The 23,587-nt window shown below is 47.7% G+C and overlaps 1 protein-coding gene across 6 annotated transcripts in view; it reads left to right on the top strand.

The window, feature by feature from the left end:
* Positions 1-23,587, top strand: part of ACAP3 (ArfGAP with coiled-coil, ankyrin repeat and PH domains 3) — a 96,757-nt gene that overhangs the window by 54,886 nt on the left and 18,284 nt on the right. For all 6 annotated transcript variants that reach the window (XM_055706260.1, XM_055706262.1, XM_055706264.1 and 3 more), the window contains exons 5-11: positions 3,957-4,015; positions 7,671-7,854; positions 11,476-11,520; positions 11,974-12,069; positions 12,405-12,479; positions 13,974-13,985; positions 22,156-22,268. In XM_055706260.1, the coding sequence (XP_055562235.1) occupies positions 3,957-4,015; positions 7,671-7,854; positions 11,476-11,520; positions 11,974-12,069; positions 12,405-12,479; positions 13,974-13,985; positions 22,156-22,268 (584 nt within the window). The remainder of the gene's footprint in view (positions 1-3,956; positions 4,016-7,670; positions 7,855-11,475; positions 11,521-11,973; positions 12,070-12,404; positions 12,480-13,973; positions 13,986-22,155; positions 22,269-23,587) is intronic.

A 23,587-nucleotide genomic window follows, 5' to 3' on the forward strand; every position in this document is an offset into this window, starting at 1 on the left:
GCTGCTGTTGGGTGAGAGCTGCGTTAACTCCCTTCTATCACGCTGACCCTCCTCAGGCCAGATGTGGGTGAGTCATAGGCAGGACTTCCCATGTCTTGGTGCAAGCTAAGGGCGAGGGTGGGGTGATATTTGGTCTGGAAAATCTTAAAATGAATTATTTGTTCCAAGTATGTCTGGGAAAGGAGGAAAAGCCAAGGGATGAGTTTTTATTTGAAACTCTACCTCTTAAAGCTTTATTTATTTTGCGTTGAAAATTGAATGGAGGACACACTTGAAAATATTCCCCTGGTGATCTTGCCTGGCAAAATTAATGAAAAAGTAATAAAAATAATGCTGGTATCATAGGATGCTTCTCAGGGAAAAGCATTTTCATTACCGATATCCTCTCAAAACCACTTGGCATTCCCTGCCCCAGGCTTGCACTATATAAATCAGTTCAGGCTGGAAGGAAGGGCACCATCAGAGTGCTGTGGGGCTCAATGCATGGATAACCAGAGCAGGGGAGAGGAGTATGGATAGAGCCGGAGACGGAGATATACATATATATGCATATATATATATATATATGGCCTGTTTTCCTCATTTGTGCAGGTTCCTGTTCTGATACAGATACTTTCACATTAAAATTCCACATGGAAAGGTCCTTGTACCACAGGCATAGGAATACTGCTCATGATCACCGCGAGATCACCCTCTCAGCAAACAGCTTCAGTAAGGAGCAGTTTTATGAGCTCTGGTTTTTAGACCTGGACTGGATCCTTAGTTAATTCTTCCTAGGCAGCCGGAGAACAAGCCCATGCTTTGCCAAGCATCGCACGGATGCCTGGCAGCACCGTGCTGGGAGAGTGCCTCCCTGCTAGAGGCAGAGACCTTCTGTAGATGCTTCACTTGCCCTGTTCAAAGCATCTGATTTTTTTTTTTCCAGCTAGGCACTGGTGAGCAGAGCCTTTCTTGCTTCCACAAAAGAGCGAGGGCAGTATCCTACTTCCAGGGTGATCTGCCTGGTCTGGTACCTTTCTCCGTTTTTCCTGTGGACCTGGGTGCTCAGCAGATTTTTGCTTGCTTCTTTCAGTGCAGTACTTGAAGGCACCAGCTAGGAGGTGGTTTTTCCAGGCAGGAATGGTAAGGTGGAGGTAGGTGCCCCACACTAGCACTGCCTGGTGTGGTATCTGCTTGTCATCACCCAACAGGGAGCAGCCTGCATTTCTGTGGAGCTCTTCAATCACACCGGTGCCTGTCCGTGTTGTAGCTTTGTGTAGCCCAGATTTGCTACTTACCAAGCTGAGGAAGCCCTGTTCCTGAGCTGTGTGGTTTGATTTTTATGTACCCTGCAATCCATTCTTCCCCAGAACGTCCCAGAGTACTTGTCTGCAGTGCTGAGTGTGACCTGATAGTGTCCCTTCCTTTCCCTGATCCTTAACAAATGGGTCACCCTGGCGGAAACCAGTAATGGAAACCTGCCAGGTGTAGGTGCAGGTGGGAAGCAGATGGCTTTCTTGCTGCTTGCCTATCCCCGCACGGTATCACGAGTGTAGGGAAACACTGTCCATGCCCAAACATCACTTGGGGAAGCTGCTCCTTGGAAAAAGTTGCAGCCCAACGCCTCTTGGACTGCTGTTGGAGAGAGCGACTGGATGCCAAGAGCAGTAAATAATTTACACTGGTAAAAACACAAAGCTGGGTGGTCTTGGGGTTTTCTTTCTTCCCCCCTTGCTTTGCATCTGTTCATATTTAGACGCCGTTCGTGGCTGTTTATACTCAGCTAGTCCTGGCATGTTTCTTGCTCTGTCCTTGGCTGCAGCGATACACACAATGAACGCGTTCGAGGCTCTGCAGCCAGCGCTGCCGCGTCCTCGCAGGGTGCTTGGCATTCTGCTTGGAGCAGTACACCTGTGCAGCGTCCAAAGCATGACTGGCTTATCTCCTAGCAGGAGATCTTCGGTAGGGAGGACATCTGTGCCTGTACGAGTCTGTTGGCACTGGAAGGAAGGGTCAGGAAGGAACCGGGGTGTTTTTGCGAGTAGATTACTGTGGGGCATGATGTGTATCCCATGTCAGATCTCTGCAGTGCCTGCCAGGATCTTAGTGTCATGGACAGAGTACTGCTCAGGCTGGGAATCCTAACCATGCTATAGTGAGAGGAAGCAGTTTTAGTTTTGTTCTTGTATCTCACTATCCTCTATTCATAATTGGCAATTAATTAAATCCATCTTCCCCCAGCCAAGTTTGTTTTGCCTGTGATGGTGACTTGTGAGCGATGTCCCTGTACTTATCTCAACCCATGAGCTTTTTCATCTGATTTTCTCCCCTTGTCTTGCTGAGGAGGCACTGTCTTGCTTGGTGGGCACCTGGCAACCAGGCAAGGTTAACCCACCACCTCCTCACAAAAAGCTGCTGCTTTAGGCAATGCCAGCTCTTTTGCACTGTCAGTGTTCTGATGATCAGATGATGTTTCCTGCTTCCTGGAAAAGCTGGGAGACCCAGAGGTGCTCACTGCTTCTGGGTCTTACCTGAACTGTGTAGTGAAGCGGAGAAGGTGGCCAGAGAGGGACAGGAGAGGTGGTGGCTGGGGTGTCAAGGGAAGCTGCCCAAAAAGCTCCCACTGGGAAATCCAGGCTTGCCACAAGGAGGAGGGGAAAAAAGGCAAACTGAAAAAGCTGTTTGTTTTGATCCAAAGGGCTTTGTACAGTCTGCTCGCTGAGAAAAGTTGCCTCAACCTAGTCCTGTGTCTGCCTCTCGCTCCCTGGTTGAGAACAGTCCCTCACATGGTGGGCTCAAAGCCTCCTCCGAAAGGGCTTTTGACGTTTCAGGAGAGAAGGCAAGGCCAATGCTGGACTGGGAAATGATGGTTGAATCCTCAGGAACACAGACACAGTTCCCGTTGTGTGTTCCAGGACCTCTCGAGGTTAAATTGGCTGCTTAGGACACAGTATTAAATAGGAGCAAATCAGCCAGGGTTGTTCATGCCGAACAGCTGTAGTGATGCCGGAGCCCAGCACTGTGATATTTCAGGGCATCACTAAGTTTTGGGCCAGTGCCCAGGCCATGTGTTCCTGATGGTGGAATGAAATGGAGCCCCATCAGTTCTTTGTGGGCCACTTTTGCTGGCTGCCGTGGTGCCAGTGGCTTTTCTCTGTAACCCTGGGACGATACGTACATCCTGCTGCAGTCGCTATGTGGTCTGCAAGCCTCTCCCCATCTGGTGCCTGTTAGCCCAAATGCTGTGTCATCCTGTGAAATACGGAGTTGTTAGTAATCGTGCCCATCAGATGGATGGGAGGAAGCCGAGCAGACACAGCAGTAGGGGGAAAACACCTCTTAAAGATGGGAGGACTGGAGATGAGATGGACAGAGGGTGTAGAGTGATGGGCTTGGGACCATTTATTTGTGAAGCACAGGCAGGAGAGTAAAATTTAAAAGACTTGTAAAAACGAAGCTTCTCTTTATATTGTGTGCTTGGATCTCTCACCCAAGTTCATCAGTGTGTGTGACATACCTTCAGCGTACATCATCGGTGTGATGTACCATCAGGCTGTGAAGCACCTCCAGCGATCGCTCCCGTTTCTTGCCCGAAGTAGCCTTGAGCTGGCAGTGCCCTCCTCTGGCAAAAGGAGAAATGCGAGGCTGTGGAGAGAGAGAGTAGGGACTGTGAAGGCAGCTGCTCCTACAAACACTCCTCTTAGGAAGGTGTGTTGGTGGCATAGGTCTCTCTGTGCTATGCAGAGCCCTGGCACAGGCTGTGGAACCTGCAGTGCAGGAATTCTGCTCGAGTAACGGAGTGCTGTAGCTACAGAGAAAAGCTGTTATCCGTTATATAGCGATCAAATAACGGACAGCGCTAAGCCCTGGAGTCCCTCACTCTGAATCCCCTAGAGAGTGTTCATGGATTTTCTGACTCCTCAATGTTTCCATGTTGCCACACTGTTTGATATTCTTTTCCCTTTCTTTTCTTTCAGATCCTGTTTGACCAGGCTCAGAGGTCAGTCCGGCAGCAGCTGCACAATTTCGTGAAAGAGTGAGTACTTGTCTTAACCAGGTTGGTCTTCAGCTTCTTCAACTTCCATTGCACCTCTCTATGTGCACTAGAATCAGAACTGCAAGCTTTGCACAACTGCGGAAGCTTGGAGCAGAAGAGGTACTGGAGGGCAGAGGAAAGGATCTGGTTTGTGTGGTGCTGTTTGCTGGCACCGTGCTACACTATCATTTGGTTGCTCTGTTGTCAACCAGATGTCTTCATCCTATTGCCAGCTCATAGTTAAAGCTGGACAGTGCAGAATCATAGAACAGTTTGAGTTGAACGGGACCTTAGAGATCATCTCGTTCCACGCCCCTGCCACGGGCAGGGACACCTTCCACTAGACCAGGTTGCTCAAAACACCGTCCAGCCTGGCCTGAACACTTCCAGGGATGGGGCACCCACAGCTGCTCTGGGCAGCCTGTGCCAGTGCCTCACCACCCTCACAGTAAAGAATGTATTCCTAATATCTAATGTAAATCTACCCTTTTTCAGTTTAATGCCATTTCCCTTTGTCCTATCACTATGTGCCCTTGTAAAAAGTCCCTCTCCAGCTTTCAACGTGAGGCATGCTTCCAGATCAGAGCATCATCCTGAAGTCTGGTGAAGTTCATCTGTGGAGCCAATCCTCTAGGTCAAACACACCCCAGAGTTCAGATCCCCGCAGAGCAGGGCCAGCTCTGTGTCGTATGTTGTCTTACAATTGATGCAGAGTTTCCTTTGTGATTTAAAAGCAGTGCACGCTTGCAGAAGGAAGGAACTTTACTGCCCAGTGACTTCGGGGTCCAGCAGAATTACTACATTCTTAGCTCCATACGGATCACGCTTAGTCATTCCAAATTACAGCAGCCCTTCTCTTCTGGAGTAACCTGAGCATCTGTCTGGGAGGATCATAGAATCACAGAATCATTTAGGTTGGAAAAGACCTTTAAGCCCATCAAGTCCAACCATTACCCCAGCACTGCCAAGCCCACCTCCAAACCATGTCCCTGAGCGCCGCATCCATGTGGTTTTTAGACACCTCCAGGGATGGTGACTCCACCACCTCCCTGGTTAGCCTGCGCCAGGGCTTCACCACCCTTTCAGTGAAGGAATTTTCCTTAATATCCCATCTAAACCTCCCCTGGTGCGACAGATGACAGACAGGAGAGCCCTTCTTCATGTGGAGGGAGCAGCCGATCATCACTGAGCCTTCAGCTTGGAGCCTGGCCGCTGCTTCAGAGTTACTTGCTAATGGAAAGCAGGTTTACAATGCCCTGGTGTGAGCAATGCATAATATTGCATCTGAAGGATGTGAACTAGCACGTGGCAGGCTTGAGGTGCAGAAGAGCTGGGAAGTTAATGGGATGGGACCAGCCTGCACTGAGATCAAGGCTCTCAGCAGGCTGTCCCTGCCATGTTCCTCTGAGTGCCTCTTGTCCCCAGGGCAGGTACCTTGGATCCCATGTCAGCTGAATATAGGTCAGAGAGGCAACCCAGGGCTTCAGCTAAGCAGGAGCTGGTTACCATGGGAACTGGTAATTGCCTGTGAATCCCTCAGCAGCTGTGTGGTTTGATGGGGAGGGAGGGGGTCCCTAGCTGACCCCCCCATTCCTCATCCCCATCTTCTTGCTGAGCAGTCACCCTACCCCCACTTTCTCTGTAGTTATTTCTCTGATGAGCTCAGATTTAATCTGCTTAAGGCCGGCAGTCAGAAAGGAGAATTTCACTTTCATTTTGGGTCTGTCATCCTTTCAGCATCTTTGCAACTTCCTCATCTTTTTACACTTGTACTGCTCAACCTCTGCACTTGCAGGCCCTGGTGCCTTGATACTTGTGTTGCTCCCACCCTTGATTGGAAAATAAATTCTACCCTTGGGACCATTTTGAATAATCCATGTTATTATTTTTTTTTTATTTTTGAATAATCCAGCTAGAGCAAATCTGTGACTTCCTGGCTGAGGATGGGAATAAAGGGACAGGGGGAACTGTGCCCTTGCATGGTGATTCATCCAGATCTGAGGGCAACATTCACCCTCTAACCTGCCCTCCCTGTCCCCCAGCCGTCAAGGTCTTTGCCTGGATTATTTACATGGTACATGTAGGAAGGGTCAGCTTGCCCTGCCCATGCTGCCAGTAGCCAAATGTTCTGTGTCTGCTTTAGCACGTTTCCAAGCCACAGCCCTTGCTGAGTAGGAGGGTTTTTGGAGCTGACTCCTGAGGTTGCAGTCATGCTGCTGCAGCCTGGCTTAGAGCAAAGCTGGGAAATTCCACCGTGGCTCCGAACTCTTGCTCCTTTCCATGGGGGATATGCACAGAAGAGGAAGCTGTTCTCTCCAAAGCTGGATCAAAAGCTCTGTAAAATCCCCACAGCCCTTTGCTGCAAGTGACCCAAAAATGCAAAAAGTGACCCTGTTAATTTTCCTGCGAGTGGAGCTAGATGGCCATGTCACTGGGCAGCCCTGAACACTGAGGGCAACGTGGCAAAGCAACAACCACCACCAGGACAGGAATCCAGCCACCTCCGTGTTAATTTATCCTTGCTGAACCTGTCGCATGGTAGATTCTCTTGGCCAAGGGCTGATCCCTACAGAAGTATATGCAACTTCAAACAGTTTGCCACAGGGCAGAGTTCAGCATTTGCTCTCTGACTGTCACGTTCAACTGAAGCTCTTCATCTTCCCTAGGGCAAAGAATAAGTGGGCGCTACTATTTACTAACAGTTTTTAACTACCTTCAGTTATAACAGTTTATAATTGAGGTAAACAGAGCTCCCCTGGACAGAAGATAAGTGTGTTGCAGCTGCTGTAAAGCAGCATTGTTATTGCCAGCTCCTGAGGAACCAAGGCCACTTTTAAGAGCTGAGCTTCAGGAATTGATGTGTTCAGTTCTTTGTGGTCATGCAACTTAAGTTGAGTCCTGCCTGAATGGTACCTGCTATTTTATTAAAAAAAAAAATGATAAAACAAACTGAAAAAAATAAGTCTACCACTTGCTCTGTCTTTGTAGCCTCCCCTCTGCCCCTGCAGAGCAGACCGCTGATCTCATGTGAGGTCTCTAGGCATAAAAACCCTTCGACAGTTCATACTGTGAATGCATGTATTTCCCAATGCAAATGTTAATAAATGTGCCTATTATACAAGGGGAAAAGAATAGTCAAATGCCTGGATTTTACAGTCAGACAAGGCAGAATCAGCTAGAGATGCACATGAATGGCCTGGGTGCCCCAGTTGAATGCCCTGTCCTGAATTTGAAAAGTAACTGGTTTTATTCTTTTCTCTAAGTGAAATGTGAAACTTGTATTTTCACAGGTAAGTTCCGAAATGTTCTGCTCCCCACTTACTCTGAGGACAATTGTGGGCTATCTTTAGGGCTGGATGCCATCTGGCCTGGCTTTCTGGATGCTGTCCTTGGAGAATTTCCTTCAGGCTTTGAAGGCAGTATGCAAGGTTCAATATAATTCCTTACCAGCTGTCTCTGGAGTTAATCTGGAGCCTGTCCAGCTGGACACGGTGGAGCTTGGTGGGGTGGGCTAGGATCCCAGTGGCCTCTGGAGCAGGATGTCTGAGAGATCATAGTGTACCTGGTTGCACCTCTCCATCCTCTGCTGGGATCAGCAATATTCTGGCTGCTTGGTAACGATGATTCTCACCATCTCCTCTTCTTTGTGTTCCAGTGATGTCCGGAAATTCAAGGAAACCAAGAAGCAGTTTGACAAGGTGCGAGAAGACATGGAGATTTCACTAGTGAAGAATGCCCAGGCACCTCGGCACAAGCCCCATGAAGTGGAAGAGGCCACAGGCACCTTGACCATAACAAGAAAGTGTTTCCGCCACCTGGCCCTGGACTATGTGTTGCAGGTTGGTGTCTGTGCCCCAGCTCTGACTGGATCTCCCAGCGCGGAACGAGACACCACAAGCAAATTGCTAAATAATCTGCTGTAGGAAATGAAGAAGTTGAGGGATGAGTGGGGGCAAGTAGGTGTTTACCACCAGGTTCCAAAGGGTACTGGATTATTAATCCATTGGACATCTTTCTCTCTGCCCCCTGTGGCAGGGAGTGCTTACTCCTGGTGTGTGATGGAGCATGAAACCACCAAGGTTTGCTGTAGTTCTCGGCGTGGGTGTAGGGGTGCGGCTGTGCACCCATGCCTAGCTCAGCAAAGCCCCATGCTGCAGTAGGTCCCAGGGTTCTTTGAGCTGCCTTTTGGCATAATCCAGCCTGTCTGTATGGAAGGGTAGGCTGTGCTGGGATGAGAGGACCTTCCCTGGTGGGGCTGAGGTCTGTAGCTGATCACATCTGCTTGAAATAGTCACAGGATGTCAATGTAAGTGGTGTAAGAGAGTGGAGGTGCCTCCCCAAATCCTTAGCTGCTTTGATCTTTGAACTCTCCCGAGAGTCTGGTAAAACAGGGTCATGAAACTACTGAAAGTGAGAGACAGAACGCAATGCTGTCAAGTGTTCTCTGCAAATCATTGTCTGCCCCTACGTGTCCTGAAGGGCAAAGGTCTGGATCTGTGTGCACATGTAAACATCCATGTGTGTGTACCTGTGTCTGTGCCTGAAACTCCAGAGGGATGTGTGTGCATGTGCAAATACCCATCTGGGTGGATGTATGTGTGTACATGTACGTATGTGCGTGGTGCGTAGCTACATATGTTGCGACAGTGGCAATTCTAGCTGAGTGGAAGGCAAAACAGTTTTCAGAATTAACGCAGCGCTGAAGAGGGACCCAGAGAGATTCACAGTCAACAGGACCAGGCTCTGAGCCACTTCGTCTAACTTTGAAGTCAGGCTTGCTTTGCCCAGGCGGTTGGGCAGATAACTTCTGCAGGTCCCTTCCAACCTGCGTTACGCTGCGTCTGTGTGGGAATGTGTGCTTAGCTGTGTTTACACCTGTGCATGGCACTGACGTGACTCTTCAGGTCTGTGACGTGTTCTCCTTCCTAAAAATGCTGTGGCATTTCTGAAAAGGGAAATTTTAATAATTTTTTTTCAGTAGGAGTAATTAAACACACTGCCTTAGGCTGCATTCTCTTCCCAGAGGGACATTCCCTGTGGGAACGCTCACTTGGTGCCCCCAGGATGGTCAAAGATCGTTCTTTGAATCATTCATAGGCTTCATGTCAGGTCTGTCCTTTCAAGCAATAGGTGTATCAAGCAGCCAGAGTCACTGTTAATATTGATCCCTGTGTGTCTCCACTAGCTGTCACTCCTGTAGCACTGATCTAAGGCCATTTGCCAACATGTTGTGTCTGACCGTGAGGCAGTCTCTGAAGTCCCATGCTCTGGCAGCCGCGGATGGAAAGGCAATGCTTTCCCCTTGGAGTATAAATCATGCATGTCGTTGATCCTCCTTTAGGATTCAAATTTTTTGCATTTAGGATTTAGATATGGATGCAACTGTGTTTGTTGGCAGGGTCACACTACGGTTAGCTCCCTCTGTCTCTTCCCCTGAGGAAGAGGAAGAATTCCTTGACCGTGCTGATCCAATGCTGGGGAGGTTTCCCTGCTGGTCCACTGCAAACTACCAGACTAAACCCATCAGTTTTAAAATGCATAGACATGAACTTGTCCAGGTACCCTTTGGTATTTAATTAAGGATATAGTGATGAGAGTTATCATTTTATTCTTTTATATCTGTAATATGTAGCATATTTCCATTATTACAGTGACTGGTTTATGGCTATACATGGCCCGGAGGAGTTACTGCTGTGGAGTGAAACTGTTGCTATAAAGCAGCACTACTAGTTTCAGGTTTTTGGGTTTTTTTGGTTTTGTTTTTTGTTTGTTTTTTTTTTTAAGGAGGTCTCTAGGAGGTTGGGGGTATACCTGAACTACTTTGTCTCCCCTCCTGTGTTGCTGGAGCTGATGACCACGTTGCCTAGTACACAGTCAGGAGGTGGATCATGGTGTGCCTCATGGATGCTGTTCCTTTAGCAAAGTGTTTCTGAACAAACGGGTGCTGCATTTCTAAATGAGTTATTAACACACTGGAACCAGTGTGCTGTCATGCTAATGCATTATTTGTGACACTGACAGCTGAAGCCCCATTGAAACCTTCTGCTGCTTTTGACAGTTTCTTCAGTGCTAATTGCAGCACTTGTGAGACTTCCCGGTGTAACTCGTGGAATCTATGGGCAAGCTATTGTAACTATGTGCTATTAATTTTTTTTTCCTTTTGAAATTATATTCTCCTGGCCAGTGCTCAGGCCTTACATAAAATTTTTAAATTATTTTTAATTCTTAAGGATATTTTTCACTTCCAGATCCATGGCCCTGTATCAGAGAAATGTACTAGGTCTCTCAGAGTTTGCCTTTGTCCCCAGTTAAAGAGGATTTGCGATAGTTTTATCTTCGTGCCCAAGAGATGCTGATGGCTGTAGTTTCACTGGTAGAGTAATGAACATTAGAAACAGATACTACCTTTCTTGTTCTTCCTACATACCTCATAATACTGAATTATTCCAGTCTTCCTGTTCTTCCTTTCAGGGTAAAGATTGCTGTTGACTCCAAAACTGCGTGATTGTGGGGGGCAGGGGTCAGCACTCACTGTCCCAGTGGCATAGAACAATACTGGAGAGAGAGAAAGAACTGGGATGTAGCACCTTGCTGTATTGTGCCCGAGGTTTTATGGCAGGGATTTTAGGTGGGACTTCCCTGATCAAAGATGCAGGCAGTGAACTGTGAGGAGTCAAAGACGAGCTTCTACAGCCACTCTGCTAAGCACCTGCTGGAGAGCTCAAGGAATGTCCAGGCTTTCCCCTCATCACAGTAAATGCTCCAAACTGGTTCTTTTGCAGTAGCAGGGTGCATTTCCAAAGCAATGCTGTCTTGCTGTTGCAAGAGGTACTGCAGTTCTTCCCTGACCAGGGAAGAGGTGTAAGCTTGAATGTGCTGGAAGGCCTTTTCTTCCACCCCAGGAGCCCAAGCCCATCAGGGCTGGCACAGGACATCCTGAGCTACTGCTGCTTCTGTGTGGAAGGAATGTGATGGTCTCTGGGGCAGTCAGCCATACACTTTTCTCCAAGAAAAATGGGTGTGTAAAGGATGCACACACTGGGAATATAAGCCCCTAACAGGTACCACAATTTCCTGGCTGGCTTGAATGTGATTACTGAACTGGTACCTCTCAGCCTAAGAGAAATCAAAGCAGTGACCTGAGAGAGTAATTATCTCCTTCATGTGATGCCAGACTGCACTCTGGGGTCATTGCTGTCAGCCTATGTACAGGCAGACATCTAGCAGCGACCTTAATCAGTAGCAGCCCAGGTCAGAAAGTACACGTGTGCTCTTCCCCTTTTTATTCTGCCTCAAACTCACCAGGACTGTCTTTTCAAAAACTTAACTTTCTGGAAGTGTCCTTGAATAGTTTGTGGTTTGCTGCTAGGGTTACTACAGCAAGTTGTTCCTACTTGGATCTCCACACCAGACTGCTTAACGCTGCGAGTGCTGAGAGTTTTATCTCCATTCCTTCACAGATCAATGTCCTCCAGGCCAAGAAGAAGTTTGAAATACTGGATGCGGTAAGGGCGCTCTCTGTTTTCTGTGGCTGCTCTCAGTGACTCAATGAAAGGCAGCCCTCTCCATTTCAGGTTGCATGGGTCGACATACCGACTCCTCGGTCTGCCCTGGAGATACTGTCTGGGACTGCTCTGGGGGCTGCAGGTATGCTAATGAGGGGAGAATGAAGGACCAGCAGGATGCTCCACAGGCCAGGACTGGAGAGGACTTTTGAGGGTGAAGGACACTGCTTGTACTGCTTTATGCTCACACCAGGGGTTGCCTGACAGTGAGGAAGGATTTGTGAGAGGAAGAAAGGAGAAGAGGGAGAGGCATCTAACAGATAGATTGCTTTGGGAAGGGAAAGGGTTAGACCTTGAAGAGACTTCTTTGTGGGTAATAAGGGATAATAAGGACTTCTCACACTCGCCTTGTCCCAGAACCTGCTCTGACCTTGCTATCCTTTCCCTCCCCAGATGCTGTCCTTCATGCACGCCCAGTACGCCTTTTTCCAGCAGGGCTACAGTCTTCTCCACGAACTGGATCCCTACATGAAGAAACTAGCCACAGAGGTGAGGGGCCAGGGGTATGCTTGACTCGACCTGCCTGTTCGTACCCCTTCACCCTGAGAGGACATCCTCTTCCCTTTTCAGCTACTGTACTTGGTAGTCAGGGAGTGGTCCGAGCATCATGCTTGTTGGATGAGCCATGCTGCATTATGGGGTGGCAGCCAAAAGCTATGGTTACTTCCAGTGCACACCCAAACACAGCCCTTTTCCCCTCTTGTGGGGACTCGGGATATTAGGTAGGGCTGGTGTAATCCCGGAGCAGAGAAGCAGAGATGGACGGTGGCTAATAAAACCTCCTTCCTGATTTCTGTACCTGCTGTTCTCCTCCCTGCCTTTAGCTGGACCAGCTGGTGATCGATTCGGCAGTGGAGAAGAGGGAGATGGAGCACAAGCATGCACTGATACAGCAGAGGGTGAGTCCTGAAGCTGCAGCTTGGTGCAAGCAGCACTTCTTTCCATTAGTGTGGTTGTCTGGCTCAAAGTGGCAACTGCTGCCTGATGAGGGGCCTGGCTGGGCTAGTCTTTGACAGCCTGGAGCAGTCACAGCAGAAGTTGTTGAGATGAAAGTAATAACCGGATGGACACTGGGAGACCTAGCTAGTAGTAGGTAAGCCTGACGGAACGCAGGGCTTTCAGCTGCTGACGGATCCAGGTACACAAGGGAGAGGGACACAGGCAGGACCCCATGGCTCGGGGCACCTGGGCTGTGTTCCCAGCTCTGCCGCTGACCTGCTCCTCCTCTGAGCAAGCCTGCCTTCTACGCTTTGTCTCCCTCTGTGCTGCTGAGGGTGTGGGAAGATACAAAGGTTCATATTCTATAAATGGCTCTGAGATAGAGGAGTGGCTGTAGTTGTTTGTAGTTGCCTGTGAAAGTAACTTGACTGCACAGCAGAGCTGCTTTTGGGGAGAGATCAGAGCACTCCTCTCCCTCTTTTCTCTTCTCTTCTCTCTTCTCTTCTCTTCTCTTCTCTTCTCCTCTTCTCTTCTCTTCTCTTCTCTTCTCTTCTCTTCTCTTCTCTTCTCTTCTCTTCTCTTCTCTTCTCTTCTCTTCTCTTCTCTTCTCTTCTCTTCTCTTCTCTTCTCTTCTCTTCTCTTCTCTTCTCTTCTCTTTCTCTTTCTCTTTCTCTCCCCTAGTCTTGCATCCTTCCTCTGGCTGAGCAAGCTAGCTTTTATCTGGCAAGCCCCATGACCTGCAGCTACTGCCGTATTGATGTGTCCATTCTAACGCTTCTCCCGTGCCTTGCCCCGTGGTGAGGCAGCAGCATGGCACCGTGCCTGAGTGCCCAACCCAACCAGATGTCCAGAGCCCCTGCTACAGCACCCAGCAGATAAATGAGCACTCCTTTGGTCCCCGTAGGCAGGACTTGCTGCAGAGCCTTTTCTTCGTACCTGGGGAGCTCACACCGCACTGAAGCGATGCTCGTGGGTCGTGGGGGAGAGAGGGCAGGACTCCATGCTGCTATTGAGAGAGTAGTGTGCTGCAGGGAACTTCTTTCCTGCAAGTGTGCTCCAAACTGCAGCTCAGATGATTCTTGCTTGGCTCCTGTGACATGACGTGGCCACAGCCTTGAGCAGCGTAACTTTGGGAAGATCTGCGGGGACCCAAGCCATAGAGCTGCCATGGCTGAGCAAGCTGTTATTTTCAGCTGAGCTATGGTAACCCACCATGTGTGCCTTCTCACCTGCTGTAGTTGGGGGTAACCACCATGAACTGGCAAGATAATAGGCTTTATTATCAAAAAAATTTGAGCCTTCAGTAAGGAGGCATCTTTGGTTAACATGGGCTCTGATTTTCCAGACCATTGGATTGGACCAATGATTCCAAATCCAAGGCTTACAGAAACATCAGTTAATTTTTTTTTCTCTTTTCCTTCTTTTCTTCATGGATTGCTGACCTGCCCCTGCAGACCCTCCTACAGGTGAGTACCCACATGTATTTCCTTCTTCTGGCATCTTCATTTCTCAGAATTAACACTTTGCTGCTCTGGATATTTATGAAGTCCTGCCTTTGAAAGCAAAACAAAGAAACCTTGTCATAGCATTGGTGGTGTAACCTGAACACTGGAGATGGAATTTTAAAGCCCAGTTTCAAGTGATTTGGATTTCATCCTCATCAAAGGTGTTTTCAGTCCTGTGCTAAGATAAGATTTCAGGTCCCTCTGTTTGTGTGGCGGTCAGTCTTGACTCAGAGGTCAGTATTGCAGTGGCAGCAGTGCTTGGCTGGCACTCGGTGCATGTTTAGTGCCTGGGGGGCTTTGAGGACCACAGTTCTGGTGGGAGGCTCCTGGCAGAGGGTGTTGGTGGACTTGTGACATACACAGCACACTCTGACACTCGCTGTCACACGCTGTGGGCGTAGTAAGAAGGGATTTCAGAGAGCCCTAAGAGAGAACCATTCACGAACGCAGCCCTGCGTAGGGTTTGCTGAGGAGTCCGTCTGGCAGGCACTTGTGGGGATCAATACTTCTCAACAGGAGGAATCAAAGTGGCCATGGTTTCCTTTCTAATGCTTACTCTCAAAAATGTCATAACCCATGAAATGGAAACATAACCAGATTTGAAAGCTAATGACAGACATGCCCTGTGCATATGCTGCCTTTGGTTAAGTGTTCTGAGGGAGGGGTAAATCCATTTCTGAACCCTCAGGTCCCCTGGGGCTCTGCTGGAGTGATGACTTCATTCAAGGAAACATGGAAAAATCTCTCTAGCACAGTGCATTTCGGTTAAATCCCTTTTCGTGGCTTTGCTGACTGGACTAACGGGGTGAAGCAGAGGACAGGTTCCAAGAGGGAGGACGAGCAGTTACTCTTCATCGGGATACATATGCATAGAGCAGTGGCTCTCTGGGTCCGTAGGCTTGTAAGAGAGCTGAGCATCCCTGTTGCAATGTAGGATTTAAAGTGCTAGGAGACAGCTTTTCAGCTGCTCGGAGTCAGTGTTGCTCCTCCCTTTGCGATGGAGCATGGCACTCTGCATCTGGTGAGCATCTTGCCGTCTCCAAAGGGAGCACAGCACGTATTTGAATATATGTCTTCATGCTGAGCCCAGAATACCCTCTGGTCTCTTGAAAAATTTGGAGATTTAGTTGTGCTTCATTAGAGTGGTGTCAGAATTATCCTTTCTACCTCAACAGAGTGTCCTCCCTGAACAGCCTGCTAAGGCATGACGGAAAGGGAGGGAATCTAGTTGAAATAATACATTTTGAAGTGTTCTTGGGGTGGGAGAGCTGCCCAGATTCCAAAGACAGGGAATTGAATAGCCTTCGGGCAGCTTTGTGAGGCATGGAGGGCAGCCTTTTAAAAGCCAAATTCATAAGGAAATGGTCTATGGCATTTTGTTTCATTATTGTTTTAATTAAAATAAATTCAGTAGGAGAGAAAAACTCAGCATAAATCTTGAATATTTTCTTTGATACTGTAATTTAGATGCTTTATTCCTGTGCCACCCTTTCCCCATCTTCCCTCATGGAACATCTGCCACCTTTGGGGCAGATTTCTAGGGCAGCTGTCATTTCAAGCTGTCATTTTAACCATGGCACTCCCTGCCTTCCCAGCTCCAAAACCTTAAAGATGTCCATTTGCGGCTTCACACTTCATATAAAAATAACACTTGCTTATACAAAAAGGTTTCCAATAAAATCAGTGAGCAGGAAGGAAGAGTCTCCCATTTTTAAATATTTTTTGTTTAAAAAATAAATAAATAAACCCACAATAAACATTTGGGTTATCTTCCCATTGTGCAGAGCTTCGGCGTGATGAAGGCTGGGGGTGCCTTTCTCCTGTGTGTGGGATGCACGTGTGCGAGGACCGTGCTCTGCGATACATTTTGGAGGAGGCTGAGGAGAGGGTCTCGTAGCTTCCCACGTTGCTTCTGCATGTTGAACTGCACTGTCTTAAACCACAGATGTGATGAGTTCGTATTTTTTAGGTGGGCTCAGTTCCTTCAGATGGATGCACAAAGACACACAGGACCTGGTGTAGGTTGGACCACTGAGGGGAAAGATTTTGGAGAACTTAGCACAGAACACACAGTCCTAGGAATTATTGCCAGTGGGAAATGAATAGAGAAACCGGTAGCATTTAAACCAGTCCTCCCTCACAGATCCTGACCTTCTTGAATCCTTCCACTGCACCAAAACTGACAGGCCACAGTGCAAGTGGCAGGATACAGAGTTATCTATATAAAAACCTCTTTGCAGCCTCCTGCCTGTTCCCCAGCCCGGAGCAGGCGGGGAAGCAGCTGTGCTCCTGTTGCCCGTTTGCATGGGAAGGGAGGATGGAGTGCCAAGGCTGACCTCTCTGCCTCGTTCAGTCCAGCTGGTAGATAATCAACTGGGGGCCATATGGCACTTCAACACCCTCATTTCTGCGGCTGCAGCGGAGCAGGAGTGGAATCACTGCCCAAAGGCTGGCTCTGCTCCAGAAGCTGGGAGAAGCCGACCCGGCTACAGGCAGGCGAGCCTGCCTGTGTTAAGGTCAGGGAGGCATTCGGTGAGCATCTTCCTGTCAACTTGGCTCTGTGTTGCCTGGCTTCTCCCATTCCCTCCTGTGCCTCCGTGACAGCTGTATGATAATTAGCCCTTGCTCTAAGCTGATTGACTGTGAATAGGAGGCACAAGGAGGGGGTAAGCAGGTGGTCCCCAGAGGCCAGCAGGCTTCCTTGGACAGGCTTCCTTCTCGTAGTGCCCCTTGCTTTGACAGGAGCCACCACCAGAGCTTTTAGCTCCCAAAAAGGAGTAGGAGGGGTAAAAGAGAAGGGGCTGAAAAAGAAATCCCTCCTTCCCTGCCAGCCCACGGTGCTTAGCAGAGATGCTACTCTAGAGAGCGAACGGAGAGCGAGCGAGAACCGCAGAGCTGCTCCCTGCTCTCTCTAGGCAAGAGCAGCACAACCTCCCTTGCAGCTGGCATCATGAAGATTTTCAGCAGGCTTGAATACCTCCTGGTAAGGAGACTCCTGCAGGGTTGCTTTGACTTGGGGAGAAAGTTTAGAGGGTGCTTTTCCCTGGGGGGGGGCGAGGATTTGTGGTGTAGGACCTTGCCGCTGTGACCCAAAAGCAAGTAGAGCTTTATGAAAGCAAACGTGCTTGGTTCTGTTTCTGGCTTGGAAAAGCTTTGGGGCAGGGCATGGAGCTCTGTGCATCATCTGCTGGCAAGCTGCAGAGCAGGGAGATCGTTTGGCATTAGGAAATTCAAGAAACAAAAGGTCTCTAAATGGGATTTGGCCAGAATGAATGAAAGCTGTCTGCACAGAGCGGAGTGTAGGTGGGGGAGCCCTCCTCCAAATTCCATCTGCTGCTGAGGGTCTCGGATTGTTCGCAGTATATACACAGAGGTAAAAATAGCCAGATAGAGAAAAGCTCCAAATATATTCAGGCACCAGAAGAGAACAGACTGCATGCACCAGTGTTTGTGTGGAAGGGATGTGCGTGCGTCTTTAGGGAATGTGAATATTCCTCTGAATTATGTTCCCTTCAGAACCGAATAGCTGAACTAGTCAAATGCAATTTTAAACTCACCTCCAGGAGAAGTTGTTTCCAATGCATGGATGTATACATGATGTTGTTGGGAGCATACATAATACTATTGTTAAATTATAAATTCTAATTGGATAATTAAAGAGGGCACTTTTGGATAAAAGCCTTTGTCTTCTGTGGGGGAAAGGATGTATCGCGTGTGTTGTCACTTACCCTAAGTGGTATCGATTGAAAAGAGATTAACATTGAAGCTTGGTAATAAGATATATTTCTCTGAATATCTAAACCCACCTGGACTGTAATGATTCACTGGTCGTGATTGCCTGGTTCTGACAGTATTTTCTATCAGTAGAAATCAAAATGTTGTACGGAAAAGGACAGTGTTGTTATGTCCACATTGCATTGATGCACTGAGGGAGTAATGCTGTGGCTTTTCAGGGAGGGCCATTGCCACAGTGATTGTATTTCAAAGAATTTTAAGGAAATCTTGGTATTTTAGAGAGAGGTTCTCTCTGTTCTCAGCCAGGTGATGTTCCCTTTGGGATGGGAATGAGCCCATAAACAAGACTTTCCTACTTCAGCGGGTGTGCTTTTGGGCAGGGCTCCTTACTCTGAAGTCTCCCCCCTGCCAAGGATTCCAGGCTGATGAGGGGCACCTTCGCTTTTCACATTAGAAGCTGGAGGTTTTATTTCATTTCATCAGCCATCTTCTCTGCACAAAATGCTTCCTTTGCAGGAGCAATCGGAAGAGTTTGTCTGGCATCTGCAATGCAAGCAGTCTTCGGGTGTGCTGTGTGGAGATGGACGGGGGAGTTCCTAACTGAGTGGGCCATGAGGCAACCTTCAAATAGGGGTTTTTCCTTTTTTTTCCCTCCCCCCCCCCCCTTTTCTTTTTTCTTTCATGGATCTGTTTGCGCCTGTGCTGGGTTTTTGCTTTCCATTTGCTGGTTTGAAAGCATCTGCATTAATGTCCTTTTTCTCATCCCTATGGATGTGTCTCTTGGAGTGTGTTACTTCATTGTTGCTTCAGCATCATTTGGTGTGCTCCCATGGAAACCATTGTGATGTCATTTTTAAAAGAATATCAGTTCCCAGGCAGCCTCGTGTGTAAACTCAGAGTGACAGGACCGGGAAGGGGATGGGACAGTGAGACAAAATTGGTGTGACTGAAAACCAGTGAAGGAAAGAGAAGCAGGTGATGACAGCGATCTGATTTCTTCTTTTGGAACATGTCAGATTTATTTTACCCATGTGTGATTCAGCACAGTCACTGATCTGGACCGTGTATGCGGTTGCAGCCAAAGCCATTCAGATCCCAATCCTACGAAGCGTTTCCCATGTCAAGCATTTTTTTCATGTTACAGAGACAACGAGGTGCTAAATGCAGGCTTAATTAATCAGTCCAAACTCATTTAGAGCAGACTTGCCTACTCCATGTACACTACCAAATGCTTCCCATCATTGCAAAAGGTAGTTTATTAAAATCATGCATTAAAATAATAATCTCATTTAAAGTACAATCTCATGTATAGCAGAAAATGGAAAAAGAGGGGACAAGAGAAATCATCTATGTTCACTCTCTTACCCTGCTTTATCAAGGGTAAGATTTGAATCAAGAAACCTACTTGGAATGTTGTGGAGTGGGTGACGTGTTCCTTCTTCACCAGCACCTTCCAGACATCGTGGCTTGGCTTGCGGGGCTGGAAGGGTTGGATTTCCCAGTTCTGTGCCCTGCCTCCCCGTGAGGGTCACAGAGGGACTGGCGGGGGGCACAGTTTGTGATGTGTGTCCTGTCAGCCAGGACCTTTCTACTCAGTTCTGTGGAAGAACAGGGTTAAAATCTGTGTCAGTGAGTAGAACAGATAGAGGGACACCCCAAGGGGAGGCCACCCAGGTAAGGGCGTTCATTGTCACCCATCTGCGTGCATCCAGCTGTGGCCACACACTGTCATGATGTTTTGACACCGCTGGCAAAGTGATCCATCCCCTCGGACAGTTTCTAAGCTAGCTTTGACCTGGAAGCAGGTTTCAACAGATGTTCTTGTAACTTTTTTCCCAGAAATTTCTCCTTTTTTCAGTGGTTGTGGTAAGAAAGTTCCCTTTGTGGGCTGCAGCAAGATGATGTGCTTAGGAATCCATTAAGCCTGTAGTTTAAGCTTGCTCTGGTGTGCTGGAAGTTTCACAATTGCACTTGCTGTGATTTTGCCTTTCAGCTACTCAGGCCATTTCTGTACATCCCTCTTCTGGCCTTTGCCTGGCTGAGAGAGGAAAAATGATACTGATCAAGGGGTTAATTACTGGATTTTTTTCACTCTCCCCTTTACTTAGCCTTTCAACACTCTCAATAATTTTGGAGCAAAGACTTCAGGTGCTTCCAAGCAGCGTAGGATGGAATGGAACCAAGTTCCCCTGAGGATCAGACTGCTGCGTGCCCTGGGCGTAAAAGGCAGACTGGTCCTTATCCCTCGTATCTCTCCTTTTGTTATATAAAGTAATACGTTCCAAGAGACATATCCATAGGGATGAGAAGAAAGATATTAATGCAGACGCTTTCAAACCAGCAAGTGGAAAGCAAAAACCCACTTACAACTCAGGTCAATGTATTCTGCCCTCAGCTGCCCTTCAGTAGTTCTGTTGATAGCAGTGGAGTTGCTCAGGAATTACACCAGCAAAAATATGAGCAGCACTTGGCCTGGGGATGTTTCCTAACCAACGAGACAAGGAAGAGAAATACAAACACAAACCATTCTTCCCAGTAATGTGTTTTTATGTTTGGACATCATCCAGATGGCTCTCTCTTAGCTTCATATGCACTTGGTGGGTTTTGTGTGTCATTTTCTCTTTTTTGGGCTTGGTGCATGCTGGAGTCCTTTCAAAGGCAAGGAACAACCCATGCGCCTTCAGCTCGTCTGCTTGAGCCATTCGGGTCGGTAGAGAGGTGTCATACAATACAGCCTCAGCGAGGTTAAATTCACACCTGGCTTGACTCCGCTGGTTTTTAGTGGATTTACTGTAGTGACGCATATGGCCCATCTGTTCCTCCCGCACTCATCGGCAATATATCCTTCTTACCGTCACACAGCTTCATTATCTAAGGACAGCTGAAGAAGTCAGGTGATGATATTTAGACCCTCCCCCTTATTTTTACCTCTTCTACAAAGCAAGATCCAGCTAAGTGGTCATTTTTAAGATGTGCTCGGAAGGGTTCGGCCCTACGCTTGCTGTGCGCTTTTCAACAAGCTCCACGTTTTTGGATATTTGAATTATTTATTGCAAGACAACGCGGATTCGCATTGACTGTAGAATTGTCACTGTGGAGCAGCTCTGCAAAAATCACAGATGCAACTCTCTGTGAGTTAGAGGAAAATTCCCTCGAGCCTTTGATTGCAATATGTACATAAAAGACATCTGCAGAAGAGGACCCCCATGGGATTCACCCTCTAATGGCAAGAAAATTTAGGGCTGAGCAGGACTCTTAATTGGGTGCCTTATAGCAGTTTCCAGTGTCTAATTGGGCATCATGCTGTCTTTCCAAGGAATGACTCAGTCCTGTCCCATTATATCTCCTCCTTCTGTATCAGTAGTATTATTATTATTGTGACACCTCCCAGGCAAGCGTGCATCTCTGAACATGAAAATAACTCATCTTAATGAGAGTGAAGTGCATGTTGCCTAGCAACACAGCATCACAAGGGTCTTCATACGCTGAGCTAGGAAAGGCACTTAACTTAATGGGGCTGTTTGCACTGCGCTGTTTTGTCTTTGAACCAAGTAGTACAGGGAGAAATATTTGCACTCCAGAGAGGGGGAGGTGTGGGTAGCATGCATCATTGGAGTGGAATCGGCGTGCAAAGAGACAATGTGCCTTAATTCCGCAGGTTAGAGGGGAAAGTCGTTTAGGTTTCATGACCTAGTTTCTCTTGGGAAGGAGGCAGACTATTCCCCAGGGAAAAGGATCCCATGTTCTGTGAGAGCAGCTGCTATTCCCTCTGCTCTGTGTCTTGCTCGCCAGCTGTCAGAATCCGTGAGATCTATCTGATGAATCAGTGGCAAACCTGAAAAATCAGCTCTGACTGGTAGCATAGCATAGAGAATTGAGTGAGCTCAGATTGGAGGTGGCGTATGATGATAGCTAATGAAAATGGAATTGATAAGTCTTCCCCTCTAGAAATCATTATGCCTGTTCGCCCTGTGTAAAGAAGCTGGGGTTTGTTCTGCTCCTGGCTCCTTGCAGAACAGAGAGGTGCAGCAGCATTGCTCACTCACTTGGCCAGTGAAAAGCACCTTTATTGCTTTAGACTGACCCAAATATTGGGAATTTTTAGCCCTCATGATGATAAGCAACTTGCCTTTCTCCTTATCAGCTACCAGAGGGGGAAATAAAGCATGTATAACACTTCCCTGCAAACAGATAAGCTTGCTGGAATGAGGATGATTTGTGACTGCTGTTCACGGCTGCACTAAGGCATAGGGATATGCTCTGAAAGCTCTGCCTGAACCTTCGCGTTTTGACGTAGATGTTTTTTTTTTCTTCTTGATGTTTTGATTAGGCTCATCTCCATCTTGGTCCTAGAGAGTGCAGTCATGTTAGAGTCTCAGTCTCTTTCTATTTGCAGGACTTCTCCTGTGATGACTCAAAGGTGGAGTTTAATGTAGATGCCCCAAATGGAGTGGTGATGGAAGGCTACCTCTTCAAGAGAGCTAGCAATGCCTTCAAAACATGGAATCGGTGAGTAAAACTCATATTCCATTTGATATTTGGGCTAAACCTCTGCATACAACTAACTGCCCCCACAGCAGCACACTTAACTTTCAGTGAGATCTTAGCAACTGTTATCACCACTGGAAGGATTCTGAGCTAAGTAGCTAAAAGCTAAATAGTTCAAATGAGGTTGGTTTGATAGTTTTTGCATACAAAGGCTTTTCTTTTAGGAGCGTTTTGCATGCAGGTTGAGGGAGGTGGTCCTCGCTCTCTACTTAGTGCTGGTGAGGCCACATCTGGAGTACTGTGTCTGGCTCTGAGCTCCCCAGCACAAGAGAGATGTGGACTTAGTGGAGGGGATCCAGTGAAGGGCCACAAAGATGATTAAGGGGCTGGAACGTCTCTCATATGAGGAAAAGCTGAGAGCTGGAACTGTTCAGCCTGGAGAAGAAAGGCTCGGGGGTGGGGTGGGACGGGACCCTGTCAATGTGTAAAAATTCCTGATGGGAGGGAACAAAGAGGGAGCCAGACTTTTCGGCAATGCCTAGTGACAGGGAAAGAGGCACATATAAAAAATGTGACATTGCATCAGAACGCAAGAAACTGCTTTTTCACTGTGAGGATTGCCCAGCGAGGTTGTGAAGTCTCCGTCTGTGGAGATATTAAACAACCACCTGGGCACAGTCCTGGGCAGTGCTCTGCCTGGCCCTGCTTGAGCAGGAGGGTTGGACTGAAGAGGTCCCTTTCGACCAAAGTGACTGTGATTCTGCTCAGAACCTGTCAGCTGCCAGTAAGATCAGAACCTGAAGCTGTGTTAGCATAACTGCAGATGAGTAAGTGCTCCTGAGAGAAGCAGTATCTCAAGAGATTAATGTAGCCCTACGCGAAGTCATCTCTGAGCAAAAGAAAAGTAAGAATCCGCTTCATTGCACTGATGTTTTAAGACCACATAAATTTTCTACCAGCATATTATAACTCACGTGCTGAGCTTGCAGAGCCAGCAAGTCTTTGATACTGGTGTGTTGGAGACATATGTTAATCAGTAAAAGAGCTAGGTGCTGTGTAGTCTATATGATTATTATTTTCCTGTTCAAAAGCAGGTATGCTCCTTTCTGTGAAGCTGTAGGTTTCTCCTAAGCTGCATCATGGAATGAGCCAGTTCATGTTTTGCTGCATCTTAGCAGATGCCAGGGGAAAAAAAAAGGTGTGCCTTCCACAGTGGAAGAATGACCAGGTTCCACGTAGGGATGATGGGGCACTGCAGATCACGTCTTGCCCTAGGGAAGCTGTAAATTTATAACAATTAAGAGAAATACCCTAATGCAGCAGTATATGGCATGGGTATC

This window comes from Falco cherrug, chromosome 3 (genome assembly GCF_023634085.1).
Source record: "Falco cherrug isolate bFalChe1 chromosome 3, bFalChe1.pri, whole genome shotgun sequence".
Taxonomy (NCBI): Eukaryota; Metazoa; Chordata; class Aves; order Falconiformes; family Falconidae; genus Falco; species Falco cherrug.